The sequence below is a fragment of the Corythoichthys intestinalis genome, chromosome 3 (genome assembly GCF_030265065.1).
Source record: "Corythoichthys intestinalis isolate RoL2023-P3 chromosome 3, ASM3026506v1, whole genome shotgun sequence".
Classification (NCBI taxonomy): domain Eukaryota; kingdom Metazoa; phylum Chordata; class Actinopteri; order Syngnathiformes; family Syngnathidae; genus Corythoichthys; species Corythoichthys intestinalis.
In genome coordinates, this window is record NC_080397.1 from 22909516 (window position 1) to 22936080 (window position 26565).

Genomic DNA, 26565 nt, shown 5'->3' on the forward strand with positions numbered 1-26565 from the left:
GCCCTTTGTCACCGATTCTGTTCATAATTTTTATGAACAGAATTTCTAGGCGCAGCCGAAGCGTTGAGGGTGTCCGGTTTGGTGGCCTCAGCATTACATCTCTGCTTTTTGCAGATGATGTGGTGCTGTTGGCTTCATCAAGCCGCAACCTCCAACTCTCACTGAGGCGGTTCGCAGCCGAGTGTGAAGCGGTTGGGATGAAGATAAGCACCTCCAAATCCGAGACCATGGTTCTCAGCCGGAAAAGGGTGGCATGCCCTCTCCGGGTCGGGGATGAGATCCTGCCCCAAGTGGAGGAGTTCAAGTATCTTGGGGTCTTGTTCACGAGTGAGGGTAGGAGGGAGCGGGAGATTGACAGGCGGATCGGTGCAGCGTCTGCACTGATGCGGACTCTGCACTGGTCCGTTGTGGTGAAGAAGGAGGTGAGCCAAAAGGCGAGGCTCTCGATTTACCGGTCGATCTACGTTCCTACCCTCACCTATGGTCACGAGCTGTGGGTCGTGACCGAAAGAACAAGATCCCGGATACAAGCGGCCGAAATGAGTTTCCTCCGCAGGGTGTCCGGGCTCTCCCTTAGAGATAGGGTGAGAAGCCCGGTCATCCGGGAGGGGCTTGGTGTTGAGCCGTTACTCCTCCGCGTTGAGAGGAGCCAGTTGAGGTGGCTCGGGCATCTGGTTCGGATGCCTCCTGGACGCCTCCCTGGAGAGGTGTTCTGGGCATGTCCCACCGGCGGAAGGCCCTGGGGTCGACCCAGGACACGCTGGAGAGACTATGTCGCTCGGCTGGCCTGGGAACGCCTTGGAATCCCGCCGGAGGAGCTGGCTGAAGTGGCTGGGGAGAGGGAAGTCTGGGTTTCCCTGCTAAAGCTGCTGCCCCCGCGACCCGACCCCGGACTAAGCGGAAGATAATGGATGGATGGATGGATGGTTAGCCACGCCAACCATTATAGGGCTTTAGCGTCCCCAACAGGTGGATGACGTCAGCGGTAGACTGGGCTCGTCGGTTTTACTATTCAGCCCATTGAGGGGGAATTATTCAGAACGAGGAAAACGCAACGAAGAGAGCCGTAAAATGTCATTTTTTCAGTCTCTCTACTCCAATATTTTTACAGGATATTCTTTTAATCCAAGTATTTTTCCCCAATAGCTATATAAATGACTTGAGAAGGACCAGTCAGCCTGTCAAGGGGGAACTATTCACAACGAGGAAACGCGACGAAAAGAGCTGCAAAATGTCATTGTTTCTGTCTCTTTACATCAATATTTTTACAGGATATTCTTTTTATCCAAGTATTTTCCCCAATTGCTAAATAAATGGCATGGTCATGACAAATAACAGTCTTGTGCTAAATGGAATATGAAATAATAAAAATGCATTTTTTCAGGACGACATGGCATAATTACTCCATAATGGTCAAAACTGTCGACTTCACCTTTACTGTCGCACCTCCCGAACGATATTTTATGACACCTAAATCGGACATATGTCATTTCCCTTCCCCGGCTTCGGAGAATGTAAACAAACCAAAAGGCATGACAGCTACCCGACATACTAACCGAACTGAGTGATGTTTCAAAGTCTTCGAAGCGGAAAATCACACATAATTAGCCTGGATTATTTGACATGACGACTGGGTTGTCGATTGTCTGTGCGGATCGGCAAACCGCCCGGCGGAGAGCAATTTACAGTCCGTACCCCGGAGGAGGGCGGCTGCAGTTGTTGTGGAGCTAACGTGCTGCTAATGTGCATGAGGATAGCTTTTTACATGCCTATCAATGATCAAACGTAAGTAGTCCTTTATTTAAAGAAAGTTTGTAGTGTTTACTTTGTAATAGCTGTATTAATATTTGACATAATACTAAACAAGATGTTTACTCACTTCCTCGTAAGTCCAATGCTCCCACTGTAGTCGGGCTTGTTTTGGCCAATATCCACGGTGAATGGGAACATTTTGAAACTCCAAAAAGGCGCATACGCCTCTCCCTCATACAGAATGATTTTTCTGCAGCCGTTTGGCTGGCGTGATGCGAAAAATAAATGTATTAATCCGCAAAATCAGCTGAATACTTCGTCCTCATACACAACAGTACGCTGTATAGTGAAGAGGACGCCTTCTACCGTACACGTCACAGCGCCCTCCTCCTCAATGCAAGACCGAAGCCGGAAGTCACACATTTTCATGGCGCGGGATTAAAAAAACTAAATAAATATAGCGATCGCTTCCACACACATCGAAGCGGTCCATATCATTCAGGAGCATAAAATACTGCGTGTATTATGAAATAAACATGCTTTTTCGTGTCACGTACACTTTAAAGTAACATTATAAAGTCTGTCAGAATCTTTTTAAACACACACACGCACACAATAGTTATGGACAAAAAGAGGAGGAGGACAGGACTCAGACCAGCCATCTTCTGTAACAGGCTAGCCGCTAGTTCACCTGCCAAGACCCCAGTGAACATGGGTAACTCGAGTTAAAACGGCGATTCCCCTTTAATTCGAAAGGCAAACCGAAATGTTTAAGCAGGTCCACTGCCTTCGCGTGACCCATGAACTGCAACCTAAAGTATCTGGATGTAACTTGAGCCCCTATCACATACTCCAAAGCAACGGGAATATCGCGGGACTTAACCGTGCAGCAGTTGTGTGTGAAAACAATTTCCCGTGTCGACGGACATGGGAAGCAGTGTGCGTGAAAGCAGGCGATAAATTCCCGGGTCACAGCAGATGGCTGATGACTTAAATATCATAGCGGCGGCCGATGTAACTTCCTCCCTCTTCGCAGTTAAGAGGAAAAGCGGTAAACAAACATTGCAATTATAAACATAGCAAGCTGGAAACAGCTAAATTAAACTGAAAACATGACCAAAATTAAAATGTCAATTATTACGTCGGGTTCTTTCTCGCTAACTTTTTGAAATAACTATATATTAACGATGTATGAATGATAAACTAAGGAATACTTGTTATAAAATAAATAATTTGGATAAAAAAAAAGAAGGCGCTGTATGGTCATTGCAGAGCCAGAGCATGCCTATATAAGCCCTTTTTAATCTTCCCCTCTGCGAGTCCGCAAAACCGCATCTGTTTATTTATATTTAACAAACTTTTCCTGCGTTATTTTGTTGTGTAAATAAATTTATAATGATCATAAAAATATGTAGTCTATTTAAACATTAAGAAAATGTGTGGGTTTTTTTCTGCTAACTAAGAATTTGTTACATAAGACAGGCTTTTATGCAGACATCGTCACAAATGTTATCACACAAAACGTGGGTTGGGCTTTAATACCCGCGGACCAGTTCGGGTCGGGCTGGATTTTTTAGGCCTGATTTTACCTCTATCTTAAAGTCTTGATGAGCTTAAATTGGCTGCAGTTAAGAAGTCGGGAATGCTCCCTCCGGAAAAAAAAAACACGATTTGACCAACATTATGTTTAACAAATATTTTCCAGCGTTATTTCATTGTGTTTATGCATTTATAATGATCACAAAAATATGTAGACTATTTAAACATTAAGAAAATGTGCGCTTTTTTTTCCTGCCAACTGAAAATTCGTTACAAAAGACAGTTACGACATCGGGAACGCTCCCTCTGAAACAAAACGTAATATGACCAACATCCGATGCCGATCAAAAATGACGTAATATCCAAAACAGATCTCCAATGGAGTCATTTGAAGTATATGAATGGTGGTCTGTTTTGGTGTTCAGAATCCACAATACTTCTGCCTGCAGGGTTTTCGTTCCACTGACAAACGGACGCATTCCCGATGCAGAGGTGGGTGGATTCTCCGTTTTGCCTGTTGTGGTGGTTTGGCACGCACGAGTTGCATTTCGATTTGTAGTGCAGTGCATCGTAACAATTCTATGCGTCATTTTCGTTATGGATTTACACAAAAAAAAAAAAAAAAAAAAAAAAAACCGCCACAGTTATAATTTAGGTTGCACTGAGATGTTTATTGAAATTTATATAAAATTTACATAAATTTATATTGAAGTTTATTGAAGACCACGGTGAAAAAATTCCAGACTTACAACAGCTAATTTAATACTTTTAATACCTTTAATAATGGAAAACTAAATACAATGCTTTTTTTAATACTTTTAATAACCCGCGGGTACCATGGTTAAACAGAGGATTGAAATTGGGTAAAAAAAAGATTCGTTCTTTTAAATGTATTTCTATTTTTAAGTATTAACTCATTCGCTAACACTGTCAGCGATTGACGCTCAATTTATTTTGCCCGGGACGGCTGCCAGTGATCGAACCGGCCCATCAGACCCACACATATTTGCATGTGCAATCCTTTGGAAACAAAAATACCCCTTAACTGTAATAATGGTCCCTTGGATCCCTTCTCACCTTTTCAATGCATCTGCGAAGCTTGTTGGTGCTCCTAAGCCACCAGCCCACACCCATGGAGCGTAGCTCAGGCCAGGTGGGCTCTCCCTGATGGAGGGCAGGCAGCATATGAAGCAGCTCCTCTTCGGCTTCAGAATGGAAAGCCCAGGCATAATGACATGTCGAGAGGCCTAAAGAAGAGGACAAATGAACATCATGTTGTTAGGGTGCCAAGAATCTTAAGATGTTTAGTACAGATGAGCGAAGCGTAGTGTACATTTTTTACCTTGCAATGCCCTCTTCAAGTTTTTACTGTAGCAGTTAAGGGTGATGAATAGTGTCTTGTTCCCATTTCTCATTGAGATTTTATGCTCAAGGCTTATAAAAACACTACAAAAAGTTTTATTTTTCATCTTTTATTTGACTCTAACTCTAGCTAGTTAAGTGGTACTGTAAAAGAATGAGTGCTTTTGAATCAGCAAGTTCGATTATAAAATGTGTGAGTATGCATCTTTTCTTATATTACAAATAATTTAAGTCCACTCTAACACTTTACCTTGCCGCAGAAGCTGTGCTCTATGGGCTGGCGGCAGAGAGGTAGATAGGAACGTGTGCAGTCTGACAGCAAGTAAAAACTTCAGGCCGCAGTCATCCAGTGTCTCGCCGCCTGCATAGAAAATAATCACACATATTTCAAAATATTGCCACAGGAATAGGCCTGTCGCGATAACAAATTTTAGTGTGCGATAATTTATCTAATAAATTATTGCGATATGCGATATTATTGCGCCCCCCCAATTTAAAAAAAAAAACAATTCACAATAACAGTGAGAATACAACTAAAAACAATAGACCATGCCTCTTAAGGAAAAGACAACAATATTAATACCACACAGAATAAATAAAATGTGTTTTTCAAGAAAAAAAAAAAAGTACAATTGCAATTAATAACTTAAGCACGTAGGCAAATGAAAACGTTTCCCTTCATAGCTTCTGCAATGGTGTTCCATAGGGATGCAATGATACAGTTAAGTCACAGTTCGCTACGATTTTCGATACGGGGGACACGATTTCCGATCTGATTCAATACATTTAATGCTCTGAAAAAAATAATAACTATTTTTTGTTTCTTTCTTTTTTTTTTTTTTTGTGCAAACGAGCAAAGATTAAATTGCCATCATATAAACATGCATTTTAGTGCATTATCTCTATGTGCTTACTTCTTACTGATCTGAAGAAATTTAGGATAGAAGTGCTGAGAACAATCTTTACAGTTTGTAAAGTGAGGCGGGGCACACTTGATTGCTACAGCTCTCTCAGCAGCTAGGTTTACTACATGAGCAAGAGATCCTATTTGTGGTCACAATCCATCTGTGTCACGTACTGAATTAACAATATTTGCAGCATTATCTATAATCACTGGTATGGATTGATTTGTCCTTCTTAACTTCCATTCAGTCATGGCGGTTTATAATTCATCGATGTAGTATATGGACTACGTGTCCCATAATCACTCTGGGCTCACGTAGCCAATAGCATGGGACGTAGCACATCTAGTTTGCCATTTCATGATATCTCGTGTGTGTGCGCATTAAAAAAGTTAGCAAACGCCACAGAAGTTACGTCTGCTCATTACTGCACAACACCAGCACATGACAATCGACTTTCATAAACAAGACGAGTTTGAAGCACAGCGCTCTTAATTTGCCACTCAAATATCCGGTGTTGTGCCGAAAAATAGCCGCCCCGCGTGAAATGTCACCCCTGACGGGCGCGACCACACGTCAACAACACCGGCACGCCGGAGACTGTCCGCAGTCAATCCGGAGCACTGATGCGGCCGGTATACGTTGAACAACAGGATATAATGGGAACGATTGGCTCCGCCGCTATTTTCTGCTGGACCTGGAACGAAGATGCATTTTGCGCAGATGGTAACAGGGAATCCGAACTTTTAACAGCATGTCTGCCGCACACGCACGTGCACGCGAGGCGATAAATCGTAGCGGGAAAATTACCGCCTTCTTTTTTATTTATCCTGCGATAAATGAAATTATTGCATATTGCGACAGGCTTACACAGGACATTATAGAATGGATTACTTGTTCACAACAAAGCTATCGACTGGATCCATTGTCTCGCCATCCTCCATTGCAGTACCTTTGCTCTGGTCCTGGCTGTCTTTCAACTCTGTACTGGTGGTCGCAATGGTGTCAGCGAGTGCCATGAGTGACATCTGCTCCATGCGAGTTAAGCCTGGTAAACTGGAGTGGAGGAGATGACTGGAAAGAACTTGCGCATGCTCTGGACCAAAGTATGTGGGGCTGTACTGGGACAAGTCAATTACCTAATGGAAGCATAAAAGACAAGTGTCAATCAAAATGTAACAACATCATAATTTCTAGACCAGTGGTTCTTAACCTATGTTTGATCAAACCTCAGGGGTTCTGTGAGTGAATCTAAGGCGAACTGTGTGTCTTCTGTGTTAACACACGCACAACCATATTTTCGTACGCTGACTGAATCTGTGCAAAGTGGTGTTGTAGACCAGTTTTTGGACTGATTTGCCCCCAATTTAATGGCTTTATTCCATTTCTTTCAAATGCTAGGCCTGTATCTCATAGGAGGAGAAACTGGTTTGCTTAGTGGAAGGTTGACTCTCACTTGGTATGAGGAAGGAGAACACATCTATGAGCGGCATAGACTGCGCTGACATACAAAAACATTTCAGTCACATTTTATGCCATTGAAAATTGTATGTGATGCAATAAAACAACAATAGAATGAGAATGTCGACAAGACACAAAAACAGGAACAGTTTAAATGAATCGAGTTTCATGTCTTTTTCCAATGTGAAACGCAAAATATGTGAAATGCCAAATTATTTGGAGTACTTTTTTTTGTTTCACACTGTTGTATTTTTTTGTGTGAAGATTTTTTTTTGGTAGTGTATTAATTTTGTGTACAGATTTTGTTGATCGTTTTGTGCACTACGAAAATACAGAGTGTTTCATTAAATTTGATATCATATGAGATGTAAACACGATATACACTACATGGTCAAGGTTAATGCGACTTAACAGGCTTAATATTGAGCAATAAAGATTTACTCCTCCAAATTTGAAAAATTCAAAGAAATGCACATTGGGCCAGTCTTGGCCTTTTCTGGTAATGCTTCAGGCATAAAGATAAAAATATTAAACAACAAATTTTGACCTGTTTAAAAACCTGCTGTCTGAAAGAATATTTTTGAACAGGAATTCATGAGGATATAGCTTGCCATCTTAAGTATATTGGTCTTGAATTTGGGGGGGGGGGGGGGGGGGGGGGGGATCTAATTCCAACGCATTCGGTTTATGCACATGAGAAACTTAAGGTGAAGAACCACTGTTCTGGACATTTTCCTTATCAGATGTCTACCTTGTTCCCAGGTTCTTCTTGCTCATCTTGAGCCATAGGATCCAAGTCCGCAATGCTTGGTGTGTGAAATAACTCATCGTAAGCATCCGTGTGACTGGATCCATGGCCGCTGTCACCACTCACACTACCTACTTTTTCTATGACAAAACAGTATTGAAATTAACCCAATTATGCAAGACATTTAGTCAAAATCCCCTTCAGCTAAATCGGGGAAACAGATTAATTCAATAACAGTATCACTTAGAGAAAAACTTTAACATACGTTCTACTATTATAATACTCTAGTCCCAAAACAAAAGCGGAAAGCAAAAAGGAGAATAAATTACTGCATTTTCACACCATGTTACATGCCAAACGAAAACAGCTGCATTTTCTTTTAAAATTGGTTTGGTTGAAATACAATACATGCCACATTGTGAATACTGACCAGGTTTTGGAGGCGTGTCCTCATCAGCTGCAAGGAGAGCATAGAGGGGAAGAGGAGGAATGGAGCTTATTTCTGTGTAGTCCGGCGTTGAATTCTCATCTTTGCCAAACATCTTCCTTTCTCTGGCAGTGCTTCCTCCCGCACTGATCGTTCGAGAGCGCACACGTTTCTCTGGGTTAGCAGCATTGTCTTTAAGAGCCACTATTTCCCCAGCGATGCATTTCACCAGGTGGGAGAGGATAGCTTTGGCACGGTGAACCTTAGGTGGACACAAAAACTTTTAAGATTCCTTTTCACATTCAAACAACACATATACAATACATGGATAGAAACTGTATTGTCCTAAAACATTTCTTTGGTTTTCACTGTGCCGCAGCGCATTAATCACAGAGATCATCAGGTAGTGGAGGGGATCTACAGGAAAATAAACCTTTTCGCAATTTTACTTAACTCTTTGGTTGCCACTGACGGCGGTAGACATGCAATCCATTTTTACTGTGAGGCTGGCAGCGACATTGAAAAAAAATTTTTTTTTCAAGATTCTTTTTGCTTGCCTGCACTTTATCAAAACCTTGTCTGTCGTTTTAAGTGAAACATACGCAGAGAAAAGGTTTTATATATATCAGAACTATTATTGTATGATTAAACCTTTGCCATAGACTTTATAATATTTAACATGACAGCTTTTCAATTCACTGTACCCTGCCTTCCCATTCGGGGCTGTTTCAACACTCCGCTTCATTTATTAGAAGTCGGTGGCAGTAAAAACTCTCACACATGCAGCGAGCACAAAGCCGTATTTGCATTTAAAAAGTACCAATGCTGGACCGCATACTAACAAGAAGGATTGTCTCAGGAGTGATTTGTTGGAGGATGCAAGGTAATTATTATATTTTTCGGACCATGCATGTATTTTGAAACGTTACGAAAAAATCAATGGGAGAAATTACCCGCTCCGGCATTGGCATTATACCTTGCAATATTTACGGAAGATAACTGCCAACTGCCCGTTTTTTGCTTTTAACCAAGAATCGAGACTGTTTTATGTACATATCTATAAAGAATTCAGTGATTTAAGCACTTATTCACGAGAATTTTCAACAGAAAAAGCCATTGTGGCAGCCCCCTTATCACAACAAAGAGCTAACGGACCAGCATCATTCTTTGACAAATTTACGTAAAGTAAATACAAACTGCCCGTTTTTTTTGTTGCTTTTAACCAAGAATCGAGACTCTTTTACGTCCATATCTATAAAGAATTCAGGGATTTAAGCATTTATTCACAGAATTTTTAACAGACAAAGCTCTTTGTTTACACATGGCGGGGGCTAATTTTCGTAACTGACAAAATGCAAAATATAAATCTGCTATTCGTTTATTACACACTTTTGTGCTTTCAACAATAGGAACATTAGCCTATACAAAGCTAGAATTCTGCTCAAAAAGTAGCGGGTATTTAAAGATAATAATCCAACAACAATTTGCCTTTCAGACCCCGCGTATTGGTCAGCTTTGTTTCTGAAAGAAAGAAGAAAAAAAGTCCCGTGCTAAAGAGAAAAGCAATCCCAATGACAAAGATTTTAACATGTATTTTACAAATGAAATGCCTCAATGAATCATTTTTTTCCCTTATGAACGGTTTTCAAAAGCTTTACTGGTGGATCTTCTCAAGTTAAAGCACCACACAGAAATTAATAAATTTAATTGTGTAAGCAGGATCTGTGTTTTATTCTTATTATTTAATTAAAGGTGTTTTAGCTCATTTCAATTTATTTTATTAAATAGGCTATTATGTATTTGATGTGTTTATATTTTACAAATGTGATGTAGTATTTATTTATATTGTATATTTTATGTTGTATAACTTTAGTTCCTATGTAAATATTAGTTCCTACTTGTTTTGTTGTGGTAGGTAAGAGGGTTTTGTATTGAACACGGGGCCGTGTTGGTTATTATTATAGCAGAGAAGACAGCAGTAAATCAACAAAGACAAGTCAACTGTGCCCCGATCTACCACTCATGAGATCTGATGGACTCAAAAAGTGGGTTACTATTGCATATTAGTTTGAAAATCGACCGGATCCACCGTATTTTTACACGAGTGACTTCCGGTCTCCCCGAACCTAGCTAGTAGTATTGACGCAGGAGGGCCACGTCTCGCGTCAAATAATAAACTCTGCCGTTCTTTTCTCGTGTGTCGCGTTGAGCCGCTTCTGGGACGCGTCTAACATGCGGCCGCACTGCGACTGGTGTGCATTGGCTGATTGACTTTAACGCCCGCGTTTCACTGCGTTCTCGCGGCGGCCACGTTGTCGCGCCGTTGACGTTTCTGGGTTATACTGTCCTACCGTGTTGGTCCTCATTTTAGTAGAGAGGACGGAGTAAATATAATCAACACAAAGAAACTGTAACCCAATCGACTCACGGCCTCGAAAAGTAAGGGCTACGTTACGTCAGAAACTCATTCGGTACGCTTCCGTTCTGAACCGAGCACCCCGAACCGAAACGGTTCAATACAAATACATGTACTATTACACCCTTTATATGTATATGTGTGTGTATATATATATGTGTATGTATATATATAAATACAGGGATTTAAGCATTTATTCACAAGCATTTTCAATGCAAAAAGCTCTTTGTGTTTCCATTCAGCCAGCTTTGACGGCCGCGCCAACAATGCTGGCTACTACGCCAGCCTTGAGTTCCCCGAGGGCACCTGGTCCTACACCAACCCCTACGCCGATGGCAACAAGCAGATCTTAATCTACTTTGACCCTGTGCACCTTTGGAAGAACATCTATAGCAGTTTTCACAACAATGGCTGTATGGTGCTGCCCAGGTGTCCTGGGGCTGAACTAAGTGGCCAGCATTATTCACTTTATAAAAAAGATGAACACCTATCCTTCTAAAACAAACTTGTTTTTTTGGCGCTTGAGAGGATGAAGATGGCCCGATTCTCGAGCCTGAAGGTGCTGGCCAGATGGGAGAACTACAAGTCTGACAAGGCCGGCTCAAAGTTGACCCAGAAGGTGAGCAGAGCGTCAGGCTCATCATGGCGGTTGTCAACACCAACACGGTTGCTGGCCTGTGGCTCCTTGCCATGACCACGGGCAAGGAGGAGCACAGGGACACGGCCGACATCCTGGAAATATTCCAGAGGACAAGGGAGACCTTGAGACGGGCCGGGCGGTCCCTCCAGGAGCACCTGCTTGAATTCTTGGCGGTCCCTCTTCAACTGTTTTGGTGCAAACTTCTCCAAGGATGTGACTTCAGAAGCGAGGAAGAACAAGGCCTTGCAGTGGCCGACCGGCAGGAAAAGGAGCAGAGTCGGGGAGGGCAGAAAGGAGACGGCAAGGAACAGGGACTTGTACAAGTTGAGGAAGCTGACCAGAAAACGCAAGGCATAGAAAGAGGCTAGGTGATTGCTGAAAGATGAGGCTCACATCCTGGTAACACCACATCGATTATTTGCATTGCCTGAATTATACGCATTTTATATTAATGCTTATTTAGAGTTCATACTTTATACTTGCAAGTCACTTTTGAGATTTGAACTTATCTTATCCTGTACTGTAAAGAGAGATGCTCCACAATTTCACTGTACAACTGTATAATGATAATAAAGGTCTATTCTATTCTATAATAAGTTGTGATTGTATATAGAATGTATTAATCTATTTTATGTTATCTATAATTGATTAGGCATGTTTTCCTCAATTATTAAGTTTCTGATGTAAAAATTAAGTGATTTATTAGCTGTTGAAAACTTGCAGCAAAAAAAAAAAAAAAAAAGTTAAGTTGCTATTTTGGGCAAAAACTTTTACGTCCATATCTATGAAGAATTCAGGGATTTAAGCATTTATTCTCAAGAATTTTCGCCTGAAAAGCTCCTTTTACGCCAGGCGGCCGCTAGCCTCATTCGCTAACATAGTAGCACGGTACTTCTGTGATTTTTGTGCATCTAGTGTAAAATCTTAGAATTTTATAGCCATTTTAAGTATTGTTATACTTATATAAAAAATAATCTGAATTTTTTTTAAGGGAACGACTGATTTTTTTTTTGCTGCTGCTCATTATAAATGCATTGATACAGTTAAGTCACGGTTCGGTACGATTTTGATATGAGGGACACGATATTCGATTTGATTCAATACATTTAATGCTCTGAAACAACAAAAAAAAAAAAAATTTTTTTTTTTTTTGCTAACAAACAAAAATAACAATGCCATCATATAAACATGCATTATAGTGCATAATATTTATGCGCTTACTTCTTACTGATCTGAAGAAATTTTTTATAAAATTGCTGAGAACAATCTTTACTGTTTGTAAAGTGAGGCGGGGCACACTGTTGATTGCTACTGTTCTCTTAGCAGCTATGTTTACCACATGAGCAAGACATCCTATTAGTGGTCTGAGTCCATCTGTGTTACGTACTGAATTAACAATATTTGCAGCATTATTTATAGTCACTGGTATGGATTGATTTGGCCTGCTTAACTTTTAATTCATCGATGTAGTATATGGACTACGCGTCCCATGAACACTCTGGGCTCATGTAGCCAATGGCATGGGATTTGGGGTGGGGGGGTCTAACATAGCATATCTAGGTTGCTATTTGATGAAATCTAGTGTGCGGGCGCGTGCGAGTGTTGTCGGGCATTAAAAAAGTTAAACGCCACAGAAGTCATGTCTGCTCATTACTGGACAACACCAGCTTTTGACAATTGACTTTCATAAACAGGACAAGTTTGAAGTACAGGGCTCTTAATTTGCCACTCATTGTTCATCATGTAACTGTGCGATAGCTCTCAGTGTCGTCCAGGGGTGTCTAGCGGTCTATTGTCAAAGCGAGGTTGTTCGTAGCAGCCAAGTCGGCAACAATATATTGGCGGACTTTGTTGTACATATCCGTAGAGACAGTCTTTGTTAAAAATGTACGAGTGGGTATAACATAAAAGCCCACCCAAAATGCTGCCATATAACAGATATGTACGCGTTGAAGCACACCGGCAAGCCGCCTCCTGAGGGTTCTGTCTTTTTCACGAGCAATAATCCTCATGCGCCACACCTCCCACCTTTCAGGCAGTTTGGGGGAGGAGTGGAGGAGGGGAGCTGCTAGCGGCAGGTTTTTTTCCAACGCAAATCTGCGCCGGACATTTTAGCGAGCGAGATGACAAAAATAAATTCGGAAAATACATTTTGGGAAATTTTCATTTGGATCAAATGTTTTTGCGAATTGAATCGAAGAGGGCGTATCGAACAGTTTAATTTAAAGCCGAGTAATGCTGCATCCTTACTTCTCATGGAGACTCATATATGGCTAAGGTAGGTGCCCGTTTTGGTGTTAGGTCGGTAGCAGCTTTGGTTTCGAAAATATTTGAATTTGAAGTTTTTGAAAATAGGCCCCCTTCAGATCGACCCTGCACCCCGAGTCATGTCAATTATTATGAAGTCTATGCCTTTACATCAAATGCATGTTTGCCAAATCTAAGGAAGATTTTTTTTGTAAGGCAACAAAAAAATATGAGCAAGAAAAACATGTCAGCGTAGTATAAAATATACTCACTTTCCCGAGATCCATGAGCTCCAACAATTGTACTGGGTGGTACTGAGGCAGTGTAGGAAAGAGCTGATGAGCTGCTTCAAAGAGTCCAGAATCCTCCATCTCCAAGGGAAGGTCATAGACTGTTCTCTTTCCACTGAGCTTCTGAGCCAGGCTCATCATTGACCTTGTTAGGGCCTTTTTAGGAGGAGCCAGGAAGGATGTGGGAGGCCCAAGATTTGGCCCATCCTCTTGGCTTTGTCTTACCGCTGAGACGATGGAAGACACACTACTACAGATGTCTGTGTCCTGAACTATGGCAGCATTGGCTTTGAGCAGTGGTGGGGGCTGCCATTGGGAGTAGACATGCATTTCACAGTCCATACCTACTACCAAGATGCCATCGCGCACCCAGGAGAGGGAGACTGGGATGGGCGGCGAGCCTTCAACAGAAGAGACTAGGTCAACTGATCGAAGCATAACCAGGCGCGAAAAGCTTTGGTCTCGACTGCCATCAGATGTCAGGCAAAGTTCAGGAGGTTTGCCAGACAGACGACCATACATGTAAATTTTTGTCCCTATTCCAACAGTCAGAACATGTGACCCATCTTCTTGGGAGACCCAGTCTAAGTGAACTAAGCTCTTATGAGCAGAACTAAGGCAAAGCTCATTGGGCAAAGACAAGTCCGCGTTTCCACATGGAGATGGCGTGTTGATTGGATCAGTTTTATCCAATACGATTGTCTGCTCTAGAATCCACTGTGAACCTCCCGTAGATTCACACTGAAAAATGCCGATGTAAACCAACTGTTCTCTGGCACTTGCTAGGGAAGAAGACACATTTGCACTGTGCTGCACAGTCACAGTTGGCGTGACATGATGGTTGATGTTCTCCTGGTACAAATAAGGTGAAGAAGCCAGGGCGGGAGGGAAAGTCAAAAGCCTTTGAGTGTTTAGCTGAGGTGTCAAGTTAGGAGGTGTGTCAGGTGTTGTCTGCCTGTAGGCAACCGCCATCCGTCCAGTGTGACAGCAACTGACTTGAACGGGATGACCTGGCACACTCACAGCACTGCAACTGGGAAGCCTCTCTTCTACGAAGAGAGGCCACTCTTCCCACTCATACACAGACTTGTCATTACTAGACGTTTCAGACGCTGTGACATTACACCTCCAGAAACGCACCTTTCCATCAGAACAGGAAGTAGCGAGGAGGTAAGGCACACGGCCAGCTGGCAGGGAACACGATGCACTAAGATGACCTAGAGGGAGAGTCAAGAGAATAAGTTAAAGCACTTGCCTGACATGAATCAAGAATCTCTGTAATAAGCCAGGATAAACTTTCGAATGAATGTAAAAGATCCGAGCTGGACATAAATGGAGTTAGTGACATTATCTGTCATAAGCATTCATTAATGCTCATGGCAATGTCATGTCATAATTATGATGGTCTTATGACTGTCTTATAGCGCCACTGTCAAACAAAGTGTTACCAAATACAATAACTAGCATTTATTCAAACAACTGGAACCGTAATAGAAGTAATTCGCACAGAACATGAATTTTGAGTGTTATTTACATCTTTAGCGATGCAGTGCATGCTAGGAGGCATGTTGGACGAAAACAGGGTTGACAGCAGGTGGGAGCAGAGGTTGACTGTCTCCCCAAAGGAGCAGTGATGGCCAAATGAAGCTTCTTGAAGCAATGAAGATTTATAGTGAATTGGTTCAAAGCTTCATGGTGGTTCATTTGGTCTTATGACAGTCTTATGATGCAGCTGTCGAATAAAGTTTTTTAGCTTAATATCTTTTGATGCCCTCCCATAATACAGCGAGGACAGCTGTGGCTTATAGTCAGGTGCACCTTATAGCCCGAAAAGTACGGTACTATTTTCCTAATTACACAGGGTTTTGGTGCGATGTTGTGTCAAACAAAAATCCAAATATGGAGAGTTTTAAATGGTAAATTGAAAATGTATTTTTTCTTTAAGTTCACAAAGAGTTTACCAGGGTTCATAATTTGCTCCTGCTAACCTGCTGCAGGTGTAACGCTGATGGCCTCCACTCCGACTGGCAGAGGCAATTCTTGGTTGTAGAGCCGCTGTGTGACAAGACCAAGCCGACACGCACTCTGCAGATTGGAGGTGCAGGGTTTACTCTTCTGAATTATTGGCGAACTGAAGGCATCAAAGTTAAACTCTGAGCGGCTGGTTGAAGCAGCTGTGGGGGCGTTTCGCGGGGAGAAAGTCTCATCTGCTAGAGTGAAAAAAAAGTTAAATTCAAACTTTTATTACATCTTATCTTTCTCACTTTCCACTTGCCCTAATGAATTAAAAGGTGCCTGCTGAACTCAAGGTCACCGTACAAACAGTTAAAACGTGCGTGGATTAAAAAAGGTTTGTTTAGTGATTGGACTTGAAATAGTTTAATAAGTCTGTGTTTCAAATGTTAGGAGTTATTGAGGTCCAAAGAGCTGAAAGGCTGAAGCCTCTCTCCACCATGATAGACAAGCAGAAGATACAGTGAGGAGAGAAGACAGAGACCTTAAAGAGTAGTAGGCATAGAGATTGCATGTAAAGAAGTCTGAAATACATGGGGTCTGATTTCTGATGGCCTTGAGAGAGCAGATCAATATTTTATATCACATGAAGTATTGGTCAGGAAGCTAATGAAGTTCTCGCAGGACTTTAGTGATGAGGTGGGTGGAGGAGGTGATAATAATGTATGTATGGAATAATATACATATAGGCAGAGCTCCGGAGGATTTGCAGATTTTGAAGTGAGTGGATCATAAAGGAGAGAACAGCAGTATTAAGATCCGAAGTGACAAGCCTATGAACAAGAACAGTACACTACTGACGATGAGGAATTGACATAGCCGATTCATGCTACATAAATTAAATTATGCAGACTGGGTGATGGTTTTCATAAATGTTTGAAAGTAGTATGCTTTAAAGGATGGCACCCAGACTTGCAAAGGGGGAAAACCAAGGAATTGTCAAGGAAACTGGAAAATCTATCAATTTTGGCAAGAGTGCACTTATTACCTATAAATTTATTACTGTTGAGCTGTAGGAAGTTGGACGAGAACCAATGCTTGGGTTCTCAGAAGCAGTCTGTCAGAGAGGAAGGAGGATGATTGGCAGTGGGTTTTGTGGAGAGGTCGCGCTGTGTGTGATCTTCATTACAGTGAAAATGAAGGATGAATTATCTAAAAACATTTAGAAGTACTAGAATGCAGGTAATGAACAGGAGAATGGCCAAGTAGTCAGAGGTAAAGACAGATGAGATTTGAGTTATTTCATTTGATGAAACTTGTTGTGGTAGAAACTCAACCATTGACAGAATATGTGAGTAAGGCCAAAGTTGTGGAGTCATTAAATGAGAATAGTGAGTGTTTGTATCAAAAGCTCCAGTCAGAGGAAGGAGATGCGAAAATGCCGAGTAGCTTGGAGTCAGTTGCCAGGGGGTCGTTGATGATCGTGATTAGCGCTGCTTTGGCGCTATGGAGAGGGTGGGAACCAAATTGCAACTGTTCATTGAGAGATTGGGAATAGGTTGACGGTGAGTGACGTTAGGAATTGTTAGGCTCTGAACCAGGTTTAGTAAATGACTAAAGCAATTGAAATGAAATATGCTTTATGTATGGAAATACCAACAACAACATACTTGAACAGTTATAGATTTTAATGATAATTTATTAATATATTTAGTAAATTTGCACCGCCTTGGACACGGCACGTTTTCCTTTTATATTTAACTCTTTTGTGCAAAGTCCGAATCTGCTTTTGTTTTCTTTGTACAATTTGCAAGAAAATGTATACTTCCCAGTCTTTGTAAAAAAAAAAAAAAAAAAAAAAAAAAAACATATTTGCTGGGTGTCCTTTAGAATCTAGATAAGAGTACATACCCATGGTGACAGGTTTTGCCGCAAGGTGAAGATGCCACATTTGTAGTAGGGAGCGACCACTAGGGGTTAATTCAACAACCACAAGAAAAAAACTTGCAGTAAAGGTGGGCTTGTTATAGGCTGCAAGGAAGAACACAGATTATTAAAATGGTGTATAAATTTTTGAAGCTTGTTTTTTCATTTAAAACTACCAAACAAAAAAATCCCTGTGATATATATTGTATATAAAAACTCTGTATATACCAGAAGGAGATGAATCCGTCATTTCTTGTGAGCTGTCTGGTCTATCGCAGCCAAGTATTAGATCCTCCTCAAATACATGCAGGAGCTGCGTCTCCTTTCCCTGCTGTAGAGGGCAAAATCACTTGACACTAGATGCCAAGCTCCATCTGCTGTGCAGCAGATACGCACTGACACATGATGTGTTAACGTTATATACACAAACATAAATAAAAGGGCGCTTTGGGGGATGCGGGAATATTTTTGTTTTTCTTCATGGTTGACCTTTCACAGAGAATCAATGTTTACTACTGGTTGTTGCATGCCACAAAAGTGACTGGTGAATCAACAAGTTTATGCTTTCACAAAGACCTTTGCACAGAGACATTTGTCATTAATTAATTAAAAATTTTTTTTTTTTGGTTGTAAAACATGATTTGATCCTTACATTGATCATTTTTCTTACTTCTCCCAAAACAATAAGTAACTTACAAAGTCGGTAACAGCATCCAGCTCAATGATACACCCTGGTTTAGCAGTTGATTGCTGACTGACAATGTTGAACACTTCGCCAACGTATTTCTAAAGTAGAATGGACAAAAATGAAGCAGTGAGCATTCAAAATTGCAACCAAATACTTTCTCACTGCTTGACTGGTGAAGTCTGATAGGGAGATGAGTAAGAATGCACATTTCAAACTGCCTTAGCAATGTTGACGACACCCTGTGGATCATGGTGTACACTAGTAGTAAACTTACGGATATCTCAGGATTGGAGAGCTCGCTGAGGAGTTTCTTGGCTTCAATAACCGCCTGATAAAGCCTGAGTGAATGGCCGTCACTTGCGACAAAGCAGGCGCTTGGGGAGTTACAGTATGCACCTGGCGATGGAAGAGGATTACATTTCTTTAAAATGCTATCGTTCACAGTGGGTATCTAAATGTTAAACAGAAATCCGAGGTACATGAGAATTATGAGCACCAAAAAGGAGGAATGGGTGCAGCAAAATTAATGAAAGTTATCCTAAGCAAATCAATGCAATAAAACAAAATGTCCATACCTAAACAGCTGCTGGGGATGAGTGTGGGTAGCCAGGCTACATTGGCAAAAGCTGATGAATGAAGAGAATTGATCCTAGCCAATTCAGACACTCCGCCGGACAGAGACAGTGGCCCCACGGGGTCGACCCGCCACAAAATCAGCTCACTGTAGATTGCATTAGGATCTTGGGAAACGCCGCCCAGGGACAACCGGCTGGGCCGTGAGCCGCGGGAACCAGAGAAGACTTCTGGTGGGGCAAGGATGCTGTCCACCTCGGGGGTCCTCAAAGCATTGTGGTGTGAGGTGGTCAGAAGCAGAGGCAGCACAGAGTGGCAGGCAAGGTCATTAAGGTGGAAGCGATGACCGCAATACCTTGACTTATGAGAAACACTTAACACTGTGGAAAATGCGGAATCCTCCGCAAAACTCACACCCCATTGGTTGAGGGAGCCATCGTCATGCTTGGAAATCATAAGCACATTGGGAGTGAAAATGCTCAGTCTAAGACTGCTGCTTGGAGCTGCTTTCCCTTGACGGCCATAACTAATAAGCACAGATTTAGTCTGGTGCAGTGTGTTCCCAGGTGGTCGTTGTCTGCCGTGCTGGATGGCCAAATCCACATTCTTGTTGCAAGCATACATGACGACACTCTGACTGAGGGAGATGGCATCCCCTGCAGGAAATGCCACAGGTATACGGGACACGAATGACACCTGAGAGGAAAAAAAAAGAAAATATTAACAAGTAAAACTTATAACTCAGATTTAGCAAAGAGAGGGGCTCAGTATTATCCATGATAGAAAATGAGATACAGTGATCCTCACCGTATCGCTCCTTAAACTTCATGCTCTCAGTCTATCGCAGTTTTTTTTAAATGACAAAAAATAACAAAAATTTAAAATTTTAAGATATACGCTTGTATTCCTGTACAAATCAGTTATCTTATATATATAATTAATATCGTATTTATTACATTTGCAGTGCTCAAAATCATTTATTAAAATATATATACAGTATAAGTTTTTTTTTCGTTTTGTTTTTTTAATTATACAGTACAGTGGGGAAAATAAGTATTTAGTTAACCACCAATTGTGCAAGTTCTCCTACTTGAAAAGATTAGAGAGGCCTGTAATTGTCAACATGGGTAAACCTCAACCATGAGAGACAGAATGTGGGGAAAAAATAGAAAATCACATTGTTTGAATTTTAAAGAATTTATATAATAAAATAAAATTTATATAATTAATATTTTCAAGTGGGAGAACTTGCATAATTAGTGGTTGACTAAATACTTATTTGCCCCACTGTACTTCGGGGGGAAAAAAGGGAAAAAAACATGTTTTATACGCATCTCTTTCCAATGCTGTTAAATCTGAATAAATACATTGAACACAACCCAATTTTTTTTTCATGAAAATTAGCTCCGCCGCTACTTCGCGGATTTTCATCGGCACAGTCCCTTTTAACCGCAAAAAACAAGGGACCACTGTAAAAACGAGGAATCGCTGTAAACCTAACTGAAAGTCTTACTGGTAAATGATAATGTAATAAATGCTGAAAGGATATGGTTCTGTTTGCATATATAGTAGTATTAAGGCTGTCAAATAACTAAAATTTTTAATCGAATAATCACAGCTTAAAAATTAATTAATCGTAATTAACTGCAATTCAAACCACCTCTAAAATATACCATATTTTAATGTAAATTATTGTTGGAATGGAAAGATAAGACAAGACGGCTATATACATTCAACATACTGTACATAAGTACTGTATTTGTTTATTACAACAATAAATCCACAAGATGGCATTAACATTATTAACATTCTTTCTGTTAAAGGGATCCACAGATAGAAAGACTTGTATTTCTTAAAAGATAAATGTTAGTATAAGATACAGTAATTTTATATTAAACCCCTTTTAATGTTTTCGTTTTAATGAAATTTGTAAAATTTTCAATTAAAGGATAAACTAGTAGCTCGCCATTGTTGACATGGGCAAGCGGTGACGTCACATGGGTTCTTCCACTGTGTCTTTAACTACGTAAGGTAGTGATTGAAATACACCACAAGGTGTCAATGGCGAGTTTAAAATTACTTAGAAATCAAGCCAATGAGTGTGTTTTGTCCCTCAACCGACGCCGTAGTTCCCTGTTTACTGGTCCATCCAGTACATCAAGGTCATTTGAGTGCTGGCTTCACAACGTACGAGACCTCTGATAGTTTGTATATTGTGACTAAATATTGCCATCCAGTGTATTTGTTGAGCTAAACGAGAGCTAAACAAAATATTTGAATAGTTTGTCCAAAGTCTGAGTAAGTTTTATGTGTATTTTGCATTGCTATTTTTTTTGTGAACATTATTTTTTTTTGAGAGATAGGACTATTATTTTTGTTGCGCTTTCACTAAATGATACTTATGTTTGTTGTGAAGGAGTTGCTGAAGCTTATGCCAATAAACGGCGCGGTCCAATTAATGCCTGTGTCCACTTGCCTTTTTCTGCCTCTAAACTCTCAATGTGCAAAAAAATGCGTCATTGTAATCTGAGGCAATGCACGAGCGGGTCATTCCATGCATGCGTTAAATGTGTCAAATATTTTAATGTGATTAATTTAAAAAGTTAATTACCACTCGTTAATGTGATGAATTTGACAGCACTAATACATACAGATAAAAATGACTATTTCATCCATTATCTGTGCTGCTTATCATCACTAGGGTTGCAGTGGTGCTGGAGCCTATCACAGGTCACTTTGCCCATACTGAACTAGTTTTGAGACAACTGTGAGGCACATTTAGACGGACAACCATCATTTACAGATGGAGACAATGTATAGTCTTCAACTAACCTACGATGGATGTTTGTGCAAATACGGGAATACACGGCAAAATCAAAAATGACTAACAATCAAGGCTTTAGACTCGTACGAGTGGCAAACGAGCTAACATTACATGGGAAGACAGCCACAATGCAAAATAGTACAATGCTACGATTTTCTAGCCATAACCGTCCCTATCTATCCCGCCTCTTCAAGGGGACTTATTTGTCTCTCATGAGTGTCCACCTCTAAACCTACTGATATGGATTTCCCACGGCAGGATTTCGCTGACATTTGTGCATCTTTGAAGTGTTTAGAACTGGCATAATAATGATGTACAGTTCTTAGTGCATACTTATTTTTTTAAAATTGGATATATAGGAAGCAAGTCTGCGACAGCTGAGTATGTCATCACATCATGTGACTGAATGGGCCAATCACGCAGCATTCTACGAGTGGTAACAAATGGTGCCATGTGCGCGCCAAGTGCTGCAAAGGTGCTGCGGTTAAAAGATGAGCTGTCCAGTATTAAATGTCAGTGAAATTAAATGGAAGTGGGTTGAGTTACAGTATTTTCCCTTAGAGGTAATTGGGACCGGTGAATACATACACAATCAATTAAAAGGTGACTTCGTGTGTCAGTTTTGAACAACAGTGTCAAGATAATTGAAATGCTAAAGTGGCCTGACAAGTACCTGAGCTTGTCTAAACATTCCAGGATGATATTCATCTAGCCAGTCCACATTCCAGACCAATAGGGAGCCATCCATGGGATGAATGCTGAACAGCATGTCTGCTCCTTTGTTCCACTCATCTAAAAGCACATCTACTTGGTGTTCCATTGCTGCTAACTGAGGTGCTGTGCCATCAGATCCTTGAGGCTCCCTTGGCCTGGTGCCCTCTTCATCTTCAAAGTTATCCTCATTTTCAAGATCTGGAACACAGATGGAGACCAAATATGATAAATGAACATGAGAGACTTAAGTATAACCACTTCTTTAATGCAGAATTCTTTAAATGGAGATTCATAATTATGTTTCAGTACCTTCTTGACAGCATTCATTGTGTTGCTCCAGGCTGCCACAAAATTGCTGCAGGAAGACATCCATAGCTAACGTAAAGTGAAGCTCTTTGTTGTTGAGCCAATGAACAGTGAAAAGACCTCCAGGCTCCTCATCCTCCCCAGCACTCAGGGATGATATGGAGGGAAGAAGTGGAATGTCTGCATTTGAGGAATATGTTAATGCAAAACTAAATAAATCAGTCATTCATGCTGAAAAAAAGATTTTTATAACAGTGCCAAGTAAAATTTGAAGGCGCCTAAAGCATCAAGCATCGCTTTCAGGCCAATAAAAGCTACAGGCAAAAAAACTAACACTAATGTACATCTATAGCTTAATTTACTACAACAATTATAGGCCTATAAAGGAGTAATAGCCCCTAGTTCAGGGGTCTGCAACCTGCAGCTCCAGAGCCATGTGGCTCTTTTATCTTTTTGCTGTGGCTCTTTGTGACTATGGCAGTTAACTTCCAGTGCCATTTACAATGCTAGATGTCCAATCATCCTTCCCCTGTGAATTTCAATGAGGTTATCACCAGTAGACATCCAATCTATTTGAAGTGGGAGAGTGGCCTCCCACTTCAAATGGATTGGACGTCTAACGCAGGCACTGAGTCAATCGCGGATGCTTTGACATAAGAAATAAGCTAGTTCTAACTTTATTTTAACGTCAATGCAATTACTTTGATGGAAATGTCGCTTCTACCAACATGGCCACCCTGAAGCCATGTTGGTATGGGCGGTGAAAGGTCTTTCATGTGTCTACCATGAACTGGTAGGCATCGCTAGAAGACGGCCAATCAATTTCAAATGGATTGGATATCTTTCACTATCAATGGCAACGAATGAGTTAACGAGTACAGTTTTCAAACCTAATTCTGAATTTGATAATACAAAAAATAAACTATTTGGCCCTCAACTAGCAAAGTATAGATGAACACAAAATTTTATTTTTTGTTGCAGTTCATTAAACGTTAGATGTCAAAGGGCTTTTGTGGCTTATGTTTTCATGAACATGTCTAGTCTAACCTGTGGCAGGGTTGATGCTGGCTGCGATGTGAAAGTGACACAGCGCATTGGCATGGGGAAGGTTGTTGCTGCCCTTCTTGTGGTTGTAGTGCCGGCTTTGGTTGTGAGGCAGGCCGCCAGTGAGCGGGCATTGTGGAACGTCGAGATAAAAAGGCTGAAGAAGTAAAACTATGTAATTATAAGGGGTATTAAATAAGGGTGTAACAATATATACTTGATCTGGACCAATATTGTGATTGACTAAACAACAATCAAATCGAATTGAATGAAATCTAAAACACTGCTTAATATTGTCATTCATCTTCTGAACAGCTTATCCTCACTAGTGCCGCGGGGTGCTGGAGCCTATCCCAGCAAACAACGCTGTTACCCTATGAACTGGTTGCCAGTCAGTCGCAGGCTTAATATTGTCACCTCCTTGATATGCTATAGCACAGGTGTCAAACAGATTCCAGAAAGGGCCAAGTGGGTGCTGGATTTTGTTCCAACCGATACCGCGCAGAGAATTTTACCAATTACCTTCCTGCTGAAACAAGCAGCACCTGACAAAGTTTAACTGATTACACATGTAAAAGATCTAATTGGTGAAAAGGTGTCCTCTTCATTGGTTGGAAAGCAAACCTGCACCCACTTGGCCCTTTCTGGCATCGGTTTGACACCTGTGCGCTATAGTGTTGTTCAACAGAAACAAAATTGTCAAAAATGTCATAATTAATTTGTATTTTTTAAATTGTTTTAGGTGAAATGTAGCTCATTGTGCAAGTGTGTACATAATATCTTATCAAATCAAGCTAAAATCAAAATCGAATTGCAGCAGATTTATTAATACTGACAAATACCGTATTGTAATCAAAAGAATCTGTATTGTATCACAGTGACATCCTGTTGTGAGAGGTAAAAGCTACCCATTATTCAGCAGCCTACATATAATGCAAGCTTTACTGTGCTTGGATTGGGTGCATACACATAATCAGGAGTCCGGACTCCTCTAGGTGCTTACTTCCTGTAGTGTTCCATTGCAGATTTTGGAAGAGCTGGTAGATCTCTGGGCATCACTGTGCTGGTTACCATGGTGCCCCGATAGGAGACTGTCCCCGGGCAACATCGTCTCAGCCCAGAGCCGACAAACACTGTCCTTACAGCTGGTAAGTAGGACATTACACACTGAGCTCCTGTGAGGAGAGACGAAAAGTCAAGTCAACAAAAAAGGTCATTGAGGTAAACGTCAAGTGCTTTCCAGGGGAAGACAACAAAAGAGGAACTCTCCAGAGTTCAATAATTTGGAGTTCAGTAATCATCCATTTTGTGTAATGCTGTGTTGCTGCATCAGATCTTGGTTGTCATATTTCAAATCCATTGTTGTGTGGTACAGAGCTGTAATGCTGAAAATGGTCTCATGATCCAAATATTAATGGACCTGACTGTAAGTCCCCTGAAGCAACACTGCCATCTATGGTCGATGTGTCCCCAGTCTTCTCACTCCCTTGCAAGGTCCGTGGCCACAAAACGTTTTCAGAGGGGGAAATCCTCTTCCTAATTTCTTTAATTTTATTTCACTTCATTTTATTTTTCTCAAACTATGCTTATTAAAATAATATGTAATACTGTGAAATTCAACCTGAACAATTTTAAACAAATAAGATATTTTATAACACTTGGGGCTGCTAGAACGTTTCTACACTTAATGATTTCATCACACATTGAATATTGCATTATATGTTGGAAACTAGCAGGTGTAAATACATGCAGTTACATAAAATCGCTCTACAAGAAATTGTTAAAGGTCTTTAACAGAAAACCAATGTCATTCCATGTTTGTAACATTTAAAAAAATTATTTATTGAGCCTTGAGAATTTTAATTTTTTTAGAACGGCTTGTCTAATGTACGAGGTGTTACATGGGCTCGCCCCACTTCCCATGTCGGACTTTTTATTTACATAAAATTTTTTTTTTTTTTTTTTTAATTAAAAAAAAGGGGCGGAGGGCTCACAGCAGTTTTAGGACCAGGGCCTCCTCTAGAGGTGACTGTGAGGTCCCAATCAGAAAAACAGCCTTCGGTCATAAATTTCTCTCTGTAAAGGCCAGTAAAATCTGTAACAGTTTATCACTTGCCAACAGGGAGTGTCCCACCATACGAACATTCAAAACTCAGCTCAAGCAGTGGTTGAAAGTAAACCAGTCCTGCAATCACTGACTTTTAAGTTCTTGGTAAACTATTCTACTGTACTGTTTTAATGTAATCTTTTATCTTTTTGTGTACAGTGGTACCTCTACATACGAAGTTAATTCGTTCCAGGACTTTGTAAGTCGAAATGGTCGTATGTCGAGCAGGATTTTCCCATAAGAATACATTATAAATCCATTAATTCATTACACAGCTTGAAAACCTCCACTAAATCCTTAATATATACTGCTGGTACTATTGCAAATAGCAATTACACAGATCAAAACAAATAAATTATGAATAAAAATCGGAATAGTAATATAACAATAGTAATAATACCTGGAATAATGTAACGAATCGGGTTCTAATGTGGCAGGTGTATTTTTGCGTGGTGTACCTGAACGCACCGCTTGGCTGACGTGTCAGAGTAAGGGAGGACTGTTTACTTTCAGTTCACTTGTTCAGCTGCGCTGGACAGTAGGCATGTTGTGTTGCACAAGTATCCTGAAATAAATGATTAAAAACCTGCCGAAGCTGGCGATTTTTTGGGCGATGTTACAATATTAACCTTAACTTATAAAGACT

The 26565-nt window shown here is 40.7% G+C and overlaps 1 protein-coding gene across 1 annotated transcript in view; it reads right to left on the minus strand.

Moving 5' to 3' along the window:
- Window positions 1–26565, minus strand: part of dmxl1 (Dmx-like 1) — a 114829-nt gene that overhangs the window by 66143 nt on the left and 22121 nt on the right. Inside the window, 16 exon segments of the mRNA XM_057832549.1 lie at window positions 4369–4538; window positions 4904–5014; window positions 6508–6694; window positions 7768–7904; window positions 8195–8453; window positions 13767–15001; window positions 15773–15991; window positions 17649–17768; window positions 17892–17994; window positions 18360–18449; window positions 18626–18747; window positions 18927–19620; window positions 22422–22660; window positions 22772–22948; window positions 23816–23969; window positions 24816–24987. Of these exon segments, the coding sequence (XP_057688532.1) occupies window positions 4369–4538; window positions 4904–5014; window positions 6508–6694; window positions 7768–7904; window positions 8195–8453; window positions 13767–15001; window positions 15773–15991; window positions 17649–17768; window positions 17892–17994; window positions 18360–18449; window positions 18626–18747; window positions 18927–19620; window positions 22422–22660; window positions 22772–22948; window positions 23816–23969; window positions 24816–24987 (4189 nt within the window).